This window comes from Ambystoma mexicanum, chromosome 7q (genome assembly GCF_040938575.1).
Source record: "Ambystoma mexicanum isolate Mex_15411 chromosome 7q, UKY_AmexF1_1, whole genome shotgun sequence".
In the NCBI taxonomy this organism is placed as follows: domain Eukaryota; kingdom Metazoa; phylum Chordata; class Amphibia; order Caudata; family Ambystomatidae; genus Ambystoma; species Ambystoma mexicanum.
In genome coordinates this window covers 1,123,987,373-1,124,008,167 of record NC_090941.1, presented here as the reverse complement: position 1 = coordinate 1,124,008,167, position 20,795 = coordinate 1,123,987,373, and the positions used below count along the sequence as shown (strand labels likewise).

General features: G+C 46.0%; 1 protein-coding gene across 1 annotated transcript in view; it reads left to right on the top strand.

Moving 5' to 3' along the window:
* The window catches only part of LOC138528211 (extracellular calcium-sensing receptor-like), a 131,929-nt gene that overhangs the window by 51,096 nt on the left and 60,038 nt on the right, over nt 1-20,795 (top strand). The window contains exon 5 of the mRNA XM_069639666.1: nt 17,321-17,548. Within this exon, the coding sequence (XP_069495767.1) occupies nt 17,321-17,548 (228 nt within the window). The remainder of the gene's footprint in view (nt 1-17,320; nt 17,549-20,795) is intronic.

Sequence of the window (20,795 nt, the reverse complement as noted above, 5' to 3'; positions counted from 1 at the left end):
ACAAACCACTAGGTCACAGATCATGACATACCTCAATAAACCAATGTCGCAAAACCATCTCACACTGCCCACACCCCTTTGTGACTCCTACGCAGTACCCAGCTTCTGATTTTAGGGTTTCCACAACCAACCAGCCACCTAAACGCACAACCTTTACCAAAGCTGAACCATACCCCCTACAATGTGTGCTCATAAATGCGAGATCTCTGCCAGCACATGCGACCGAATGCCCTGATCTTATTACTAACCAGAATCTGGATGCGATAGCCATCACCGAAACATGGCTTCATGAAGCCTCAGGACCCGCCATTGCACTAGCCCTTCCACCAGGATACACTATTTTCAGAAAAGACAGACCAACTGCCAAAGGTGGTGGGGTAGCCCTTATAGTCGGGTCCATGCAGTGTACGGGCAGCCGGTGATCTGGAGCAGGCAGGAGCCCCTCCGCAGCCACGGCTCTTCATTGCGTGCGAGCAGTGCCCTGCTCGCCTGATGCTGTATCTTAGGTAGAGGAGCCCCCCTCCACCTGCTTATCCCAACTGATGCCCCGTTTTGGCCACACAGGATCTCCCTCATTGTTATCTGCAGAGAGGTGAGCCCTGTTGCATGTGTGGTCTCGAGCGCACACTCGATCAGCTGTTGGCATGCCTAATCGCAAGATGGCCGTCGCTACGAGCGGCATGGAAGCGAGGCTCCCTATCCGCTGCTAGGCAACAGAGCTTCATTTCCCCCAGAAGCCCACACCGGCAGGCGGAAGCTGGCCACCTGTAGAGAAGGCCACAGAGAAAAGGCCTGTTCTATGCCTACTTCCCCCATTGCATCCGGAGATCTGAAGCGGGCAGGAGCCCCTCCCCAGCCACAGCTCTTCATTGCGTGCAAGCAGTGCCCTGCTCGCCTGATGCTGCATCTTAGGCAGAGGAGCCCCCCCCACCTGCTTATCCCAACTGATGCCCCGTTTTGGCCACACAGGATCTCCCTCATCGTTATCTGCAGAGAGGTGAGCCCTGTTGCATTTGCAATCCTGAGCGCACACTCGATCAGCTGTTGGCATGCCTGATCACAAGATGGCCATCGCTACGAGCGGCATGGAAGCGAGGCTCCCTATCCGCTGCTAGGCAACAGAGCTTCATTTCCCCCAGAAGCCCACACCGGCAGGCGGAAGCCGGCCACCTGTAGAGAAGGCCATGGAGAAAAGGCCTGTTCTACGCCTGTTTTCCGCCGACTCTGCCGTCTGCCAGACCCCCTGGCCCTCAAAACACGCCCACCAAGGTAACTTTCTCGCCTCCAGTATCAATGTGCCACAGAGTTTTCAACCTATCAGCACTCCCCTTATCCATACCTGGACCCCAAAGTACTGCCCTGCCCTGTGCATTGCATTCTACTGTGACACCATCATTATAGTTGATGCCCTGATTTGTGCATATCAGCCTACTGTGACATTACAATTCTAGATGGTGCCCTGTGCCATGCTTTTTAGCCTAACTGTGCTGTGTCAAATCTAGGTGCTGCCCTGCCCTGTGTATTCTAGCCTACTGTGACATTACAATTGTAGATGGTGCCCTGCGCCATGCTTTTTAGCCTAACTGTGCTACTGTGACACTACAATTCTAGATGGTGCCCTGCTCTGTGCTTTCTAGCCTAACTGTGCTACTGTGACATTACAATTCTCGGTGGTGCCCTGTGCCATGCTTTTTAGCCTAACTGTGCTGTGTCAAATCTAGGTGCTGCCCTGCCCTGTGTATTCTAGCCTACTGTGACATTACAATTCTAGATGGTGCCCTGCGCCATGCTTTTAGCCTAACTGTGCTACTGTGACACTACAATTCTAGATGGTGCCCTGCTCTGTGCTTTCTAGCCTAACTGTGCTACTGTGACATTACAATTCTAGATGGTGCCCTGCGCTATGCTTTTTAGCCTAACTGTGCTGTGTCAAATCTAGGTGCTGCCCCGCCCTGTGTATCTCAGCATACTGCTGATTTGGCAATGCCCTAGTTAAATGCGAACTTCCCTATTGTTGACTTTGTACTGCCTTAGTTAAATTCGAACTTGTCTATTGTTGACTTTGCACTGCCTTAGTTAAATTTGAACCTGCCTATTGTTGACTTTTCTCCGCCTTAGTATATTCAAATTTGCCTACTGCCACGACGCACCTCCTCCTAGGTGCCTATCCACCATGCTCTTTAGGGCACTCCTCATACTGTACCACATTCTGCCTGTTGAAGCAGCAATTATTACCCAGCCACTCATACGGCCGACACACCTCCAGCCATCAGCCACCTTATTTCTCCCTAGCCTTGTCCCCCCGACCCCGCGCATGGCGACCCCCACAATGGACCGTATGACTCCCACCATAGGCCTCCAGCACCTCAACACTGACATTAACCCATACTTCAATGACCCAGCCCTCTGGCTGAAACACTTCGCTAGTAAACCTACTCCGAATCAACCGTGCTCCTTATCTCTCCGAAACAAAAGATTAGGCACCAGATTACGTATACGCACCACCCGTAGTAATTTCCACAAACAAACACAACACAATCCACTGTGCTCATCTACTGCACCCACCAATAGCAAATCCCCCTCTACAGAGGCGAAATTGCCAATTATCAAGGGCGCCCTCATTAATGCCAGATCCCTCCCAGCGCACACACTAGATATTGCAGACCTTATAATATCTTCTGATCTCGACTTCATTGCCGTAGCTCAAACTTGGCTTCATGCGGCATCTGGTCCTTCCTTATCCCTTGCCATACCACCCGGCTTCGGCATCATGAGATGTGACCGCACCTCTGCCTAACACACCAGAGGTGGTGGCCTAGCCATCATCCACAAAACTACTCTCGATTTAAGAGTATCGACAAACACCAAACTCGAGTCCGCTGAACTACTATCAGTCAAACTCTCACTAACGCCTAATAAAACAGCCACCCTTCACCTAATTTACAGGCCCCCAGGCCCCGCACCCTCCTTCTTCGGCGAAATCTCTACCCTCCTCCTTGACAATGCAAAAACAAACTCACAAATCATTATCCTTGGAGACTTCAACCTAGGACTTGGCGACCCCAAAGACCCCATTGCATTAGACCTGGAAAATGCCCTCTCTAACTCTGGCTTCACCCTGCACATCCAAGAGCCCACACACTCCAAAGGCAGGACCCTTGACTGGATAGCCAGCTCTAACTGCAACATTAATGTCTTGGCTAATACCCCATGCTTATGGACAGACCACCACATTATCACTTTTAATATTGAAGCTTCCCCCCGCATCCCGACCTTGATAGCGCCTGCCCTCCCGACCAGAAACAAAAAGGACATAACCAAGGAGAAACTGCTCCCTCTGCTACTCCCTTCGCTTAAAGCTTCCATTGACTCCAGCAATGACCCCACCATTCTAGCTGACATCTATAACTCTAGCATGCTCACAGCTATAGACGTTATTGCCCCTATCAAACTGAGGAAGGCCAAACCACGGGCACACCTTAACTCTTGGTTCACACCACAGCTAAGAGTACTCCGTAAAACCAAACGTTGTGCTGAAAATCATTGGAAAAGTCACCCTTCTGACGCACACAAAGACGGTTTCTTCTTGGCATCGCTTTCTTACAAAGCAGCCATTATAGAGGCATAAAAAGAGTCCCTCAATAATCGCATCCTGCAAGCAGACTCCAATTACAAGGAACTCTTTAAGATCCTAAAAGAGCTTGAAACTCCCGTTACCCCCCCCCCGACACCTGCATCAAAGATAGCAAATGGTGTTCTAACATTCAGGCAGCGTCACTGAACATAATCACCATGCTCCAATCTAAAATTATAGCTAAGCAAGACAGTCTGAAACTGGTCAATCGCCCTCCCACTCCAGCTGGGGCCCCCTCCCCTGACTTGCCCAATCTCAAACGGTTTGCCTTCGCTCCGCTCACCATTGCAGAGGTGGAAAACATTATCCTGAGGCTCAAACCATCCAATGCCAGGGTGATCCCTGTCCTGCCCCAATCATTAAGGATTCAGCACATGATTTGGCCCCATTCATCACATCCTTCATTAACGCCTCCTTTAAAACAGGAACTGTCCCTGACAACCTCAAGGACGCATGGGTGATCCCCCCGCTCAAAAAACCCTCCTTGGACCCGAGCATACCCACCAACTACTGACCCATTACTACTGTCCCGTTCTTGCTAAGAATCCTGGACCGCGCAGCATACCTGCAAATCCAAGAGTACTTGGAAGCTAATAATCTCGTAGGTCTCAGACAATCTGGCTTCCACCCCAGACACGGAAATGAGACAGTTCTACTAGAATTAAAAACTCAAATTGAAGTTCTAAAGGACAACAGCAAACTGGCCCTGTTACTCCTATTCGACCTCTCCGCGGCATTCGATCTGGTCACCAAATCTTATGCAAGCATCTGCACTCTGCCGCCCATTTCTCCCCGTCAGCTACAGCTTGGATCAAATCTTTTTTGAGTAATAGATCTATTCGGGTCTTTTCTCAATCTACAGCTGCTGATCCTTCCCCTATTCATTGTGGTGTCCCCTAGGGATCTTGCGTGTTGCCAATTCTCTATAATGTCTTTACAAAACTGCTCTTTGATGTACTTGACTATCTGGGTGTCTTCTATACAAATTATGATGACGATACCCAGATACTCATTCCCATCACTGGAGACTACTTGGCTGACACCAAGGCCCTGAATGATGTCTACTTAGTCATCCAAGCTTGAATGGCACAACACCAACTATGCCTCAACAATGACAAGACTGAGCTCCTCATCTTGGGCACTACGCAACGTCTTAGTAACCTTGAAAATGTCTTACTAATCGTTCATCATCGATGGCAACACCATCCAAGTCTCGAAAGACATGAAAACCTTAGGCGCTTACCTTGACGCCACCCTATCCCTATCCCGACAAACAAATGCAGTCCGATCTGCCTCAGCATACACCTGCAAACTCATTGCAGCCTGCAGGTCATTTCTGACCACGCCAAACACGGTCACACTGGCCAGAACCCTCATCATGGCCAAAAAATCGACTATGGTAGCGCCCTCTACCTAGGAACAAGCCAAGAGAATCTGAACAAATTGCAAATCTCCCATAACAACGCCATTAGAGCGGCTCTAAATATCCTGCGAAACCACCACATTTCGGAATCCAGATCCAATCTACACTGGCTACCGGTCAAACAAAGAATCTCACTGAAAGCTTTAGGCCTCACCCACAAATGCCTAGCCAACCAAGCCCCCCGTATCTCTGCAGCCGGCTATCCCGCCACGCGCCTACCCGCCCTCAAAGAACCACCCAGACCCACTGTCTAACTATCCCCAGGTTCAAACTACAAAAAGCGGGCGGATCAAGTTTCCCCGTCCTAGCTTCCAAGCTTTGGAATGCTCTCCCCTCACCATCAGATCGGAAGAATGCTTCAGTGCCTTCAAGGCCAAAACAAAAGCCTGGCTCTTCAATCAGTCCTGAAACCTTGACTGCTTATGTGTCTGTAATGTGCCTGCGCTAATCTCTACTCTGTAATTGATGTATATAGCTGTATGTTCTGAATACTTTGCACTGTACCTATAGTTTGAATATATGTATGCTTGCTATGTAACCTTGTCAAAGTTGTGCCCTGATGCCTCCGGGCCTGAGGGAACACGCTACAAATAAAACAAATACAAATACAAATAGTCAAAGACACTCTAGCAGCAAGACAAACCTCTTCACATCTAGATGAGAATGTGGACTCCCTCTCCGTCAAGATTACTATCTCCTCAAACACCACCATTGATATTCTTCTAGCCTACAATCCACCCGGCCCACTAGCTGACTTTCATGGCAACCTAATCCATCACCTGGGGGACAACCTAAAAACCTCTACTAAAGCCATTCTTCTAGGGGACTTCAATCTGGGCCATAAATGACCCTATAGACAAACACCCCAAAGCTCTAGCCAAAGGTCTACAGGAAATGAGATTCCAGCAATAAATAGTCAATTTTACCCCCTGCAAAAGGTGCACACTTGACTGGGTAGTAGACCACAACTATGATGTGGACAGTAGCTCCAATACCCCGTCTCCATGGACTGACCATTACCTTATTCACTTCTTCATCCCTATCAACAATACTGCCTTAAAAAAATGGCTGCCTGTCCTACCTGCCTTAGCCAGAAGCTCACGCAATCTAACCAAAGACAGGATCCTCCCCTACCTAGACATCCCGGTTCTACAGCTCCCACTCTCCTCAGACTCTTCTAGGCTGGCGGAGGCTTACAACACCGCGCTTTACAAAGCAGTAGAGGCGATTGCCCCACTAGAAGTCAAGAAAGCTAAAAAAAAGAAACATTCCAATTCGTGGTTCTCTTCCGAACTCAAAGAACTGCGTTCCCTCAAACGCATAGCCTTACACAAGTGTCAAAGATCACAACAGGATTCCACATTAACTGCCTAAAAAACTGAGGCAAATCAATACAAAAAAGCTATTGTGATAGCTAAGTCTGCATACGATATGATCTCTAATGCCACCTCTGAATCAAAGGAGCTGTTCTCCATCTTTAAAGAATTGTCTACCCCTGTCACCAACACAAAATAAGTGCTTAAAGACGAATCCTGGTGCACCAATATACGAAAAGCTATGAGAAATAAAATTGAACTACTACATAATAAGATCAAGGACCACCTCATCTACCTTTCCAAAGATCACATGACTGCCTGCTCTACCTCCAGCACAGTCACTAAGGACTCTACCAGCACAGTCATTAAGGACAAAGCACTATTCGCCTTTAGTGAAGTAACTGAGACAGAGGTCCTGGACATTATCCGTAAACCAAACCGTTTAATTGTAAAAGTGATGCTTGCCCAGCCAGACTAGTCAAAGACTGAGTGGACTCTTTAGCCCCCTTCCTGACATCTTTCATTAATGCCTCTTTCAACACCAACACAGTCCACTCATGCCTTAAAGAAGCATGGGAGCACCCATAACTAAAAACAAAACAGCCTAGACCCGGAATTACCCAATAATTACAGACCTATCACCACGGTCCCTTTCCTGTTGAATATTTTTGACAAAGTTGCCTACACTCAAATTCAGCAGTTCCTAGAAGCCAGTAGCATCCTGGCAATCAGGGTTCTGTCCCAGACATGGGACTGAGTCTTCCGTACTAGATCTCAAGATCCAACTAAGTGACATTATGAATAAAGGCCATCTGGCACTTCTCCTCCTATGAGATGTGTCGGCTGCCTTCGATCTCGTAGACCATGATAGCCTCACAGGTGCATCTCCTGCACTGCCACCCGTACCTATCAGAAAAGATTACAGCTCTCAAATACACCAGACCCATTCGATCACACCACTCTAACATGATGTATGTTCCCACTCTGAAAAGAACTAAAGCTGGGGGATCCAGTTTCCAACATCTAGCGCCCAAACACTGGAATTCCTGCCCACGGCTCTCAGAAATGAAGCATCAGACACAATTTTCTCTTAAAACTAAACTGTTTAATTAATCTGTAAATGTACTTAGCTTTCATATACTTCAACATTTTTCCACTGTAACCAAGGAACACATCGCCTACCACTCCCCACAACCTGTATTTCTACTGTTTGTTTTTATCATTACTGTAGTGTAATGTCCTAAATGTAATTTCTCTGTACTACTCATGCAACTAAGTGAGAATACTGCAACAGCGCCAAAATGCCAAAGGGGCGTTTGTGCGCTTTACAAATGTAAATAAATAAATACATGAATAAATAAAATATGAACGGGGCGGGACTAAAGACACAAAGGGGGTGTTGCCAGCTGTCAAAATGTACTTGATGAGGGAAGGGGACCCCATGTACTACTGTCACTGAGTAATACTACAGGGGTGTGCAGAGTTTTTTTAGCAATTGGGTTATGGTAATATTGCTACTCAAAAAATATGATGCCTTCTCTAAATCAACAATTGATTATATATTTGCAAATGTTGACATTTTGAATACTTGAGTTTGACTAGAATTCAATTATTATGCAAGTGATCCTGTTAACATGACTTTGAAGGTGGAGTGGTCTTCATCTCCACCGTTACAATATAAGTGAATGGGCCCATTGAACACACAATGGGAAAGACACAGGTATTATCTGGACTAATAGGAATATTGATGCTATCTCCATTCATATTCTCATGCTGATATTGGAAAATAATGCTAGAATATAAGTGACTTGGATGTTCCTTTAGCAGCTGTGCCTATGCAGAACACATGCAAGTTTGGACGTAAAATGTTGTAATCCAGCAGACTTGAAAAATGGCTGCAAATAAAGCAATGGTTAATGTTCTGTGGGATGCAGAAGTTAGTAAAAAGAAAACAAAGTTAGGATTACATTTTGCAATAGCACAATTTTGCAAGCTGAGCTACATAGCATATACTCAAATAAAGACGAGAAACAGCAGCAATAGCACAACTGATTAAGATGTTGTAATGACCAGGTGGGTTATGTCAAAGGTAGACTGCCCTCAGCTAATATTAGACTATTTACAAATATTATTAGTATCATTCAAAATTCTCCTAATCCTTTTGTGCAATAGCGCTAGATGCTGAAAAAGCTTTCAATAGGGTTGAACAGGATTTTTTGGTTGAAGCCCTGGCTTGGCATGGGGTTCCCGATTCTTTCCTATCAATCGTTAAAGTATTGTATTCAAACCCTACAGCATCAGTCTTTATAAATAATGAAATGCCCCCCTTATTTCATCTTCAAAGCGGTACTTGTCAGGGCTGTCCTTTCTCCCCTCAAATGCCCCCCTTATTTCCTCTTCAAAGCGGTACTTGTCAGGGCTGTCCTTTCTCCCCTCAAATGCCCCCCTTATTTCCTCTTCAAAGTGGTACTTGTCAGGGCTGTCCTTTCTCCCCTCAAATGCCCCCCTTATTTCCTCTTCAAAGCGGTACTTGTCAGGGCTGTCCTTTCTCCCCTCAAATGCCCCCCTTATTTCCTCTTCATAGCGGTACTTGTCAGGGCTGTCCTTTCTCCCCTCAAATGCACCCCTTATTTCGTCTTCAAAGCGGTACTTCTCAGGGCTGTCCTTTCTCCCCTCAAACGCCCCCCTTATTTCCTCTTCAAAGCGGTACTTGTCAGGGCTGTTCTTTCTCCCCTCAAATGCCCCCCTTATTTCCTCTTCAAAGCGGTACTTGTCAGGGCTGTCCTTTCTCCCCTCAAATGCCCCCCTTATTTCCTCTTCAAAGCGCTACTTGTCAGGGCTGTCCTTTCTCCCCTCTTCTGCTTATCCTGGCATTAGAACCCCTTCTAGAAGCAATAAGAAAAGAACATAATATAAGTGGTATTCAGTATAAAGACATTAAGATTAAAATGGTGATGTTTTACTCTGATTGAATGTATCAGATACTTGTCTACAACATCTGACCCGTATCATAACACAGTTCTCACTTGCATCAGGGTACAGACTCAACACAGATAAGTACCTGAAATTGTACCGCTTAACATACACGGCACAAGCCATCATTTTTCAGGCTCTGGAATGAAATGGTGTCCAACAGGTAATAAATATCTAGGTATTCAAATTACATCCTTGATTAAGAATATTGTTAAACAAAATACAGCTAATATAAATACTAGAGTAAAAGAACTAACAAATACATGGTCATCTCTTTTCCTATCTTGGTGGGGTAGACTTGAAGCTGTTAAAATGATGATTTCACCTGTTTTATTCTATTTTCTTTACATGCTCCCTATTCCCATTCCTGCCTCTTTCTTTAAATCATTAGGTTCCTGTAGCCTCACATTTCTTTGGGGTAGGGATAAAAGGAGAATCTCATTGTGTAAACTCAAACAACTCAGATCTGAAGGTGGAGTGGGTTTCCCGGATTATAAAAAATATTGTATGGCTTTTGTTCCAAGACAAACACAGTTATGGCTCTTTCCTAACAGTTCTTATATGCCAAAGTGGTTTCTCACAGAGAGAGCGATGGTCTCCCCTCATGCTCTCCTAGACAGTCCCTACATTAATAACAGTAATAGATACTTTACAAGGACTAGTATTAATATCTCTATTAAGTACCTGCGTGCATACTTACTCGTGCCCTGTACAAAAAGATCTCAGTTTATATGACAGTATATTTGGATGACCCCCCATAATTAAAATTAATTGGAGGGCTATCTGTTGGAGACCATGGTTATCTCTCGGCATTAAATATATTGGACAACAGTTCACTCAAGGTACCCCACTAACTTTTGAAGAGTTCAGAACCAATTTTCAGGCCCCAAGGTCTTTTCTGCAGCAATATGTTAGTCTAATAAATACTATCATGGAAAACTATGAGTTGTTTGTTTTAAATACAAATGATTATCGAGCCCAAAGACTACTTCATCTATCCAACCCTAATGTAACAGCGTCCATGTTTTATAAAGTATATTCCTCTACGATAACGGATGGAGTCTTGCTCAAATGTCCAGAAGCTTTGAATGCAGATTGCTCTCTCAACGCCACACTTTTTATGTGTATGTCTGAGAGCACTTTCAAATTGTCAGTGTCAACCCCACCTTGATTCTTTTGTTTGCCTTAGTATAAGATAAGTCACATCAGAGCACCAAGACATTTAGGGTCCCTGAAGCTTCCTTTATTAAGATTGGGAGATTTACAGGGGAAAATGCCCCCCTTCCAGCTCCAACCAACTGTATGCGGTACAAAGGAAGATTCAGTGTAAGAGATGTGGAGGGAATGCAGAGTTGGCACGCAGGAGGAAACTATCTTGAATTGGCTAAGAGTGGGCCATGCAGGTTTGAAAGGATGTTAGGTTAAGATCGGTAGAGTCACTTCTGCGTATTGTGATGCGTGCAGAAGCCCAGAAATGGTGGATCACTACATGATAGGATGTGAAATGTTCAGAATTCCGAGGGAATTGCTAATAGCCCGGATGACAAGCAGTGAGGAGTACATCTGTCTTGTTTCACATTAGAATGGGGTAAGAGGATATGCAGTGCAGGTTCCTCCTTCAGTATGTTAGGGAGACTGGGAAGTGGAAGGAACGTTAGTGGAGGTGCGTGGCTGACATAGCTGACTAACAGTAAACAGCATCTCTCCAGATGGAAAAAGCCAGCTCCAGTCCTTGAGGAGGAAGAAGAAGAAGAAGAAGAAGAAGAAGAAGAAGAAGAAGAAGAAGAAGAAGAAGAAGAAGAAGAAGAAGAAGAAGAAGAAGAAGAAGAAGGAGAAGGAGAAGGAGAAGGAGAAGGAGGAGAAGGAGAAGAAGAAGAAGAAGAAGAAGAAGAAGAAGAAGAAGAAGAAGAAGAAGAAGAAGAAGAAAAAGAAGAAGAAGAAGAAGAAGAGGAGAAGAAGAAGAAGAAGAAGAAGAAGAAGAAGAAGAAGAAGGAGAAGGAGAAGGAGAAGGAGAAGGAGAAGGAGAAGGAGGAGAGGAGAAGAAGAAGAAGAAGAAGAAGAAGAAGAACGAGAAGAAGAAGAAGAAGAAGAAGGAGAAGGAGAAGGAGAAGGAGAAGGAGAAGGAGGAGAAGGAGAAGAAGAAGAAGAAGAAGGAGAAGAAGAAGAAGAAGAAGAAGAACGAGAAGAAGAAGAAGAAGAAGAAGAAGAAGAAGAAGAAGAAGAAGAAGAAGAAGAAGAAGAAGAAGGAGAAGGAGAAGGAGAAGGAGAAGGAGAAGGAGGAGAAGGAGAAGAAGAAGAAGAAGAACGAGAAGAAGAAGAAGAAGAAGAAGAAGAAGAAGAAGAAGGAGAAGGAGAAGAAGAAGAACGAGAAGAAGAAAAAGAAGAAGAAGAAGAAGAAGAAGAAGAGGAGAAGAAGAAGAAGAAGAAGAAGAAGAAGAAGAAGAAGAAGAAGAAGAAGAAGAAGGTCCAAGGTGCCTGCACAAATGGAATGCAAATGGCAACATATTTACAGTAAATACAGTCCAATATAACAAACCTCCCCTTCTCACACAATTACAACCCAAACATCGTCTCACAGCAATTTCCATCATCAAGCACCACAGCATCACTCATAACCTTAGGCACACACATGGGCCCAGCAAACTTGCTTTGCCTTTTGACAACCAAACCAGTATTTCGAATCCAGACATTGGGCCGCATAAAAAAATTCGTTAGTCCCGAAATAAGGGTGTCAGTAGCAACGTACCGGCACCCTTTCCCAATCGCCAACCTACAAGAATGCCTGCAGCAGCCGGTGTTCCCTTTCAGGTCTGACCTGCCGGGCGCAACAGTCCTGGTAGGCAGACTTGTCATGGAAGCACCAGCACCGTTAGCAATGGTGCCAGTGCTTCTGTCTCCGCAATCCCATCGAGTCCTATTGCATTCCACAGAAATAGGGAAAAACATTTTCCGGCACCTGACTTCTCGATTCACAGGGATTTGTAATGTCTCGGTGTGATGCTGGAAATGCATCAGAGGGACAGGGCCTCTGAATCCTTGTCCTTTACTGCTTTTTATCGTGTGTTCTGTCATGTTTTCTGCCCAGGAGTCCATGTGGGACTCCTGGCAGTGCAGCTCTCTCTTTTGGTTTGGTGAACAGACCCATGGGATACCCTTATGGCACCCATGGGTAGGGGTACAACCCTGTGCCCCTAGTGTATGTTTTTGGCACCTATGGGTGGCCCACAGAGCAGGGTATGGGCTGGTGGCAGCTCCATGCTGAATTTGACAGGTGCTCTGGGTGTCCTCCATTTTGGGATACCCAGGCCCTGCCATTGGGATCAGTTGATTCCTGATAGGAAACAAGATGGCCCCTGTGGCCTCTTGCTTTCTATTGCCTGTTACCTTGTTTTCCCAAAGTCCTGGGAAGCCCTGACTCTGTCCCTTCCCCCTGACTGGCTGTTGGGTGGAAGTTCCATATATGGTGTTGTTGTGAAGGCCCAGCTAGACTGACTGGAGCCTTCCCAGTGACTGTCTGTTGTGGGTACCTCCTGTGGGTGGGACCTGGGTGAATGGAGTGTGTGACCAATATACACTCCTTGTTGTGGTTGTCTGGTTTCTGGCATGAGAGACAAAGACTGAGACAGCCCTGCCCGAAACTGGCCTGAATGCAGTGTGTAGTGTTAAATGGCTGGGTACTTGTCCCAATCCACATTCCTTGGTGTGAGTGTCTGAAAGGGAGGAGTGTGGCCTGAATGCACTGTGTGCCTGATTGGCTGACTGACTGCATGAATGCCCTTCTGTATGATTGGCTGCTGAGTGTGTGCCAGCAGTGTGGATGAGAGACAGAATAGTATATCTGGGGACCTCTCGCCACTGGTAATTGTTCAGAAGCGTTCAGAAGCTGAGTCTCCACTCTAAGAGTAACTGGAACTGCTGATCCTCGACGTCCAGCTGGAAGAAGAAGACTTGCTGTTACATTTGCTTCGACCGATCCGAAGGCTGCCGAAATCGTCGAAGACTGACCCGAGAGAGGACCTGGTAAGGCGCCCTCTTCCCGTGCTCCGAGGGACCATCGAGCACCGCTCCATCTTCGCTGAAGCGCCCTGGAAGACAGACCCTCGAAAGGCTGCCGACCCGAGACGGGACCGCCGAGGAGATCGAAGTGAAGCACCCGGACATGGCCGCCGTCGAAGTCCATTGCCGTCGACCAGGGTTCGCAGGTTTGTGTAACCGCTGGAGGCCCGTCGAAGTTGTGTTGCCCAGCCGTGGGGACCACTTGACGCCGTGCCGCCGACGACCGGAGCAGCCCGCTCCTTTGCCTAAGAACATTCGAATCGAAGGACTCCCTCGTCCGCACCGTCGACCGCTTTATCCTGCCGGAGAAAGTCGAGGACGACCAACGCGCCGAGGAGAAACCTGCCGGTGGGTTTCCCACCACCCGAAGACCACAAAGACTCGAACGACTCGACGCCCTTGCTGGGCCACCGTCTCCACAATCTTTGTGGTCCAGAACTATTGTCACCGAGGTGCCCCGCACGCCTCTGCCTTGCAGGACGCTGACGCTCCGACGCCGACGAGCACCGCTCGGACGAAGCTGCCGCCTCATCGACGCCGTTCTACCCTGTTTGTTGTCGGACGTTCGACGCCCCGTGTCTCCCGCTTGAAAGGGAAGGCATTCAAGAAGGGCCGTCGATTCCCCGACGCCGAACGCCGAGTTCCTCGACGGACGTTCGACGCCCCTTGTCTCCCGCTTGAAAGGGAAGGCATTCAAGAAGGGCCATCGATTCCCCGCCGCCGAACGCCGAGTTCCTCGACGCTTCTCGACGCCTCTCGACGATCCGTGACTCCCGCTTGAAAGGGGGTCGCTCAAGAAGGATCTGTCGACGCCTCTTCGAAGAACTCGACTCCACCAGGTACATTGGGGGGGTAAAAACATTATAGGAGGGAATAAGACTTACAGAACAATATATGGACTGGGCTTGTGCTATATCTTTATTTTACAGGTTGCCCAGGTGGGGGGATCTCCACACAGAACTGTGTCTAGTGGTAGGGGCCAGTATTCTGCCTATTGCTCAACCATTTTATTTTCTCTCCTCCCTCTATTGCTGGTTTCACTCTATTGATCTGTGTGACATTGTTACAGTATTGTTGATGCACTTTAATGAGATCTAATACAAAGGGTGGTACCACTTTAGAATTGTATATATTTGCCATTGTTGATTTTCCTAAGTACAAAGTGAGTTATTATGATAAGTGTACATAACCTTGAATATTGATTATATAAAGACTGTGTTCTAACCAATACAGTGTGTGGACATTCCTTTGTGGGGGCTTGGGGACTACACTGTACTTAAGAACCAGCCTGCATCACCTCCTGAGAAGCTAGGCCTTGATTGCTCGTCCATTGCTACCGTAATAGAGAATCTTGGCTGGGGTCTTCTGTGCCTCTCTTCTACCATATAGAGAGCAGAGGTACAGACACCCCCTACCGGTCCTTTACACTCGGCGGCACTGGTATATCAGGTGCCAGAAAAGTGTAACGAGTCAGGCGGCAACCCGCCAGTAGAACTGCCAGGAAGCACATCGTCTCAGGGGGCAAATTAACAGTGACCAAGTGATGGACCAACGTTTCAGAGAGTGGGTGACATAGTTAGCAGAGTAGGTGGTCAAACAACAATTCCAGTGGGATTAATCACATTTCTTGTGGTGACCAATAGTTCTAGTGGGAGGAAGTAACAGTTCCAGTGGGAGGAAGTAACAGCTCCAGTGGGAGGAAGTAACAATTCCAGTGGGAGGAAGGAACAGTTCCAGTGGGAGGAAGGACCAATTCCAGTGGGAGGAAGGAACAGTTCCAGTGGGAGGAAGTAACATCTCCAATGGGAGGAAGTAATAGCTCCAATGGGAGGAAGTAACAGCTCCAGTGGGAGGAAGTAACAGCCCGAGTGGGAGGAAGTAACAGCCCACATAGAGGGGCACTCATTTCAGTTGTTGCAAGGAAGAATGGATTTCAAGAGAGATCTGCAGTTTCAAAATCGAGGTGGCAGGGTCATATAATCAACAAGCAGAAGTCCAGTCTCCAGAAAGATGAAAGGTTAACAAATCCAATAGGGAACGAGTCCACGCAGGCCCAGGGTGCAGGATTTGAATCAGAAGAAGGACATGAACTCCAGTGGGAGATACAGTTCCATGATTACCCACAAGGCAGTTGTCTGACCTGCGTCTGCAATGATTCTGTGTAGATGGGAAGGGAAAAGGGAAACCTGCCCTCTGGATGCACCGCCATCCCTGAGTTACCAGTCAGTTCCCTGACAGGCACTACACCTAGCCCCTCACGCAGGTACTCAGGCTCCTAGTATGTCTGCCCTTGTACAGAGTCACTGGATGCTGGACCATCTTATGGGCTACTCTGTATCAGCAGCACTTCTTTTCAGTGTTGTGCCCTTTTACAGTATCACTATTTTAATATCTGGAGGAAAGTATAATATGTATAGGTTTCATGCCACACTTGGCAATCATGTATGCCCTGGAAAAGCCAACTGTGTTGTGCTGCCATATCCACACATGATTTGAGGCTAAAAGGTAGAATGCCTGGAGGGCGAGAAAATAAGTCTTAGGTCATGCAATGTTTTCTCTCCCTCCATCTTCCTCACCTTACGTGTCTGCTTCAAGGTCCCAGCAAGTATGTCCCAATAGTGCCGGATGGTGGGGAATGGGTGCGTAGGGGAGAGGTGAGGCAGCCAGGCAAAATAAAAGTGCACCTCTCCACCGCTTTCACGCCACAACATTGTGTCTGGGGTATGTGTTTCCGCTCTTAGTAAGAGCCACAGGGGAGGGATGAAATATTGATGAACTATCCCCTGTCCACTCCAAAGTTCACTCTCTACCTTCCCAGCCAGGATAATCTTAGGTTCATAGAGAATGCAATGAGCTAGGAACCAGCATCATCACTCAGGGGCCACCTCCTTCTTCATAGGTTCTGCTGCTCTGCAGTTCCAAAGCTCTGCTACTGCACCCTCAGCATCAGCATACATTAGTCAGGGAGTGGGCAGGATCACAGGTCTGAAAAAACTCTAAGCTTAGTGGAACTCCAATGGGGAGTGGCATGCTGGTCTACCTGCAAGTGGCACATGCTGCAATCAGACTAGAAGCAAGATGAGCGAGGACAGAAGCCACTCTGCTAGGGTGATATCCTCAGCGCAGCTTGTGCAACGCTAGTGCTTTCTGTGAATTTGAAAAATGATCCATTTGTGATCAGTTGTTCAGTAAATTAAGGTATGCTTTTATCGTTTTCAAGACGGGGTTGTTACTCTTCGTGTTAGTTTTGAGGGATTCATCAGAAATAACATTATAATGAATGAGCAATGCATCTCCTATCAACCATTTCAAGTATGATGATGGGTGTTCTGATGAAATCAACACAAAATAGAAAATGTAAAAACATTTAGATGGACAGATGTGGTGTGTGGGTTAGGTTTCATTGTCGGCTGTAGCGCTTGGGAGGGGTGAAGGCATGGAAAGTTATAGCTGAAGAAACTAGCAGGGAAGATAGGGTGGGAGGGTTAAGCTTCAGGGTGAGGGCTAGGGCGTGAGTAATGCAAAAAGAGAATGATAATATGATCATGTTTCTCTATATGAGGGACTGGGGTGCCATGGGCAGTGCCATGTTCTGAAGTTAGAATTGGGGATTTCACATGAAAACCTTAGGTATGTACTTAGCTTGGTCAGTTATCAAAGTTCTAACGTGGTTATCAGAGTCTAAATACCATCTGAAAAAATCCTATGAAATATAATGAAACAAACAGAAAAACAAAGTTTTGCAGAAATGAGTACAGAGAATGAAAAACAGACATGAGACAAGCATCCTAGGGAAGGAGCTGAACATGGAGAGACGCATGGCATCCTCCTGGCATGTGTGTTACCCTACCCCTGTGTAACCAACCTTAAGGAGTAAGATGCACACTGATGCATGTGTTACCATCTCTCTCCCTGCAGATCCTTCACTATCTGAAAAACGTGCGCTTCAAGACCCTCACCGGGGTTGAAATATCATTTGATGTAAATGGAGACACTCCAGCCACGCATGATATCGTAAATGTGCAGATATCCCCGGATGAGGAATTCCGACTAGTAAAAGTGGGCAAGTTAGATTCAACAGCGCACGAAGGAGAAGCCATCATTGTCAACACCGATGCCATCCTGTGGGGAGACGGCTCATCTCAGGTGAGAAGGAAGTCGCAAGAGGATGGGAACCAAATAACCAACTTGCCTTTTCTTCTTAAATCCTTGTTTTCTTGCGCTAAGTGGTATTGACAACTGGCAGACAGAGTATGCTTGCTGATGGGGTCTGACAACTTTAGCTCTGAAATCATGAATATCATTTTTTGGTATGACTTTAAAGACGGTGCCCAAATAATACAATAACGATTGTCAACTCTAAAGCATGAGAAACACATGTGTGTAGCTTGAACCAGCAAAAAGTAATTTTCTAATAGAAGATTGACAACACACAATTTTAAAATGTATCATTTGATCCCTGAAATGTAGCCTTTTTCTAGGTTAAAGGTAGTACAGCTATTTAGGGAAAGCACCACTCTAGATTATCCATTTCCACTGTCAACATGTTGTGGGAAATTGATATAAACAGTAAAAGATATATTTATGAAAAGGCGGGATGCTGAAATACCACCAGTGGTATTCCTTCAATAACTTTTTTTATTGCCATTGGGTCAGTGTTAAACCCTTAATTGGGTGCACAATATTGAATACCACCATGGTAGTGATAAATATCTCTGTTCATGGCATAAAATGAGCAGTTTTGCATAGCGATTGGAATGATACAGAAAGACAACAGAGTGCTTTTCCGAGGCAATGACAGAATAGATATGCATCAGGGGCTAGGATACAGAGGGGCACAGAGGATTGTACAATTATAAAGGGTAAAGGGGAGGCAAAGGGCGGACTGCGTCTAGCGAGTCAGGTGGCGCCGGGGGCGACATGATAACTGGGGTGCTAAGGAGGAGAGACTCTTCAAAAAGTGGGTCTTGAGTTCTTTTCTGAATGTGTGGGAGCGTTGGGGTGAGTCTGGTGCTGATGGGGAGGAGGTTCCATAGTCCATAGTCTTGGTTGAAGACCCTGTTTATATCTGTAAAGTCATCAGACATGGAGTAAAGCAAATACCAAGTTTTATTTTCACTTGAGTGGGCCCAGGTTTAAACACAACCCATATTTCAGGGAGAGTAGTGAAGTGAGCAATTTACAGAAGAGAAATCTCCTTTTTTATACACATTGACTTACAGAAGCTGTCAGTTGTGCAGAGATTTTATGGTTTCCTGTAATGTACACAATTTCTGAGAAAAATACATTTGTCAGCACTTCTTTACACAAACAACCTGACCTTGCCAGCTAACAGACGATGTCCAGAAGATGAGACATTCCCACTCATCCGATATGAAGGTTACTCTGCAGCTGGAGCTATACTTTGTTTAAGATAAGCCTTTCCTGTTATTGCATGTTTAACTATCCTTCGCACATACACCATGATTAGAGTTCACAAGTCCTCTCCAGTTGCATACATATGACAAAATGGATTCCTCAGTGGAAATAAAATGGAGGAGCTTAAGGCTAACCTGATATGTATATTTTCACAAACCCTCCCTTTAGCCTAAGCTAACACATTTTGTGTTATGGGTCATTATATTTCTGCATGTCAACTGCCATGAATTTTTGGATCTCCATATCTTGCACAATGAGGTCATTAGACACATTTACCAGGGGCAAGGGGTTGGTTTGTTGGTGTTCTAGAGCCCTGGAACAACACTGACATTGCACTGACCCTACCAGTTAACCAGATAAGCACTGCATGCAGCAGCATAGAATAACACCAGCAAACAATGCATGTGAGGCAAATATTTTCCAACCCCAATCTGTAAACAAATGCCAAGTCCAGGTCCTAATGTCCCAACTCCCTTCATCTGTATGAATTTCAGCTCCCATGGTGTGCAATATTTTGATGGCCTGAAACACTGTAAGGGGAGGAGTCAGGTGTTTAAACACAACATGAGGTCCCCACCATTTTGCAAACGTCTCCCCATTCAGCTAGCATTGTGTCTAGCACCATCCTGTTCTGTAGTGTTACTAATCTAATTGCTCTCTGCTCCAGAGCTATATTAGACAGTATGTGAGTTGTCTCATTTATAGTTCCTTCTAACAGCCGTGCTAATCTCCTAATGTCTTGTGAGTTCATAGCAGGGCCCCAGAAGGGCACTACCGGTTTTGCCAAATCCCCCAATACCTCTCCAGTAGAATAATCCTCTAAATCTCATCTGGGCGGTGTTTCAAAAGTTCATAGGAAGTTGTTAAATACACCCCTGGTAGCAGTATTCCTAAATAGCACGTTAATTTCCAATCTTTAAGTAACCATGGGAACGCCATCCTTCCACAAACAAAATAAATGTCCCCGCCAATGTATAAGGGCCCTGTTTGGTTCACTAAGACAGTGGTATTTATACACACATCATATGTACCCATGTATCTGGATCCTTCCTTACTTAAACATAAAGGAGCCGCAGCAGGATCATTATTAATAGTATATGCTGGTGGAATTGCTTCTTTTGTCCCCACTGAAGCCATTGGGAAAGATATCAGTGAATGATATGGCCTGGAATCCCTTTTTGTGTGTTTGGTAGAGGCAGTGCATTTTACAATTGTATTAGCTAACACTGCACATTCCAAGTCAACAGCACCTGTCGATCGAAAGCATTAATACTTGTCCCATCAAAGTTCCCTGTAGTGCTGTCATTGCATTTGAACACAGGATCATGGCCCTAAAGGATGCATAACATGCTGTGGACAAAGGGAGGGGATGTACATACCATGCTAGTCCCTGTTCTCCAAGTGTGCACACAGACAGGAGACATGGCAGGTGAGCTAGACATGAGCAACAGCAGTCTGAGTGGGTGTGAGCTCTCAATGACCCACAAAACAGTAATCAATATTATCATGACACAATGAACCAGACCAATTATTAAATATTTTTTTATGGTTGATCACAGGCGTTTGGTCCTGACAATTCCAGTATAAACCCTTACATATCCTCACGCCTGTGTAGTCCAAAAAGCGGCATAGTTTCTCAGTGTCTGTTAAGAAGCCTTACAGATATAGCCTTAAAAGTTCATCTGTGAGTGACACCTGACCATGTGGCCTGCCTTGATTGAAGTCTTATGCTCCCTGCCCCCATCTACCTCCAGGCATGTTTGGGGGTATGGAAGGAACATGATTGGTTTCTTGTGGGTGTAACTGACAGCTGCACTGTACTACCTTCAAGAAGTCCTTCCCTATCTATTTTTTTGGTAGGAGACTATTCCTGGGCACTCCAGGCACATAATGATCCTCAAACAGCGTGTTCATGTCTGTAGTGGGTGAAAAGTCTGGCTGTTCAAAATCAGGGTCGATATATTTTCCGTCACTG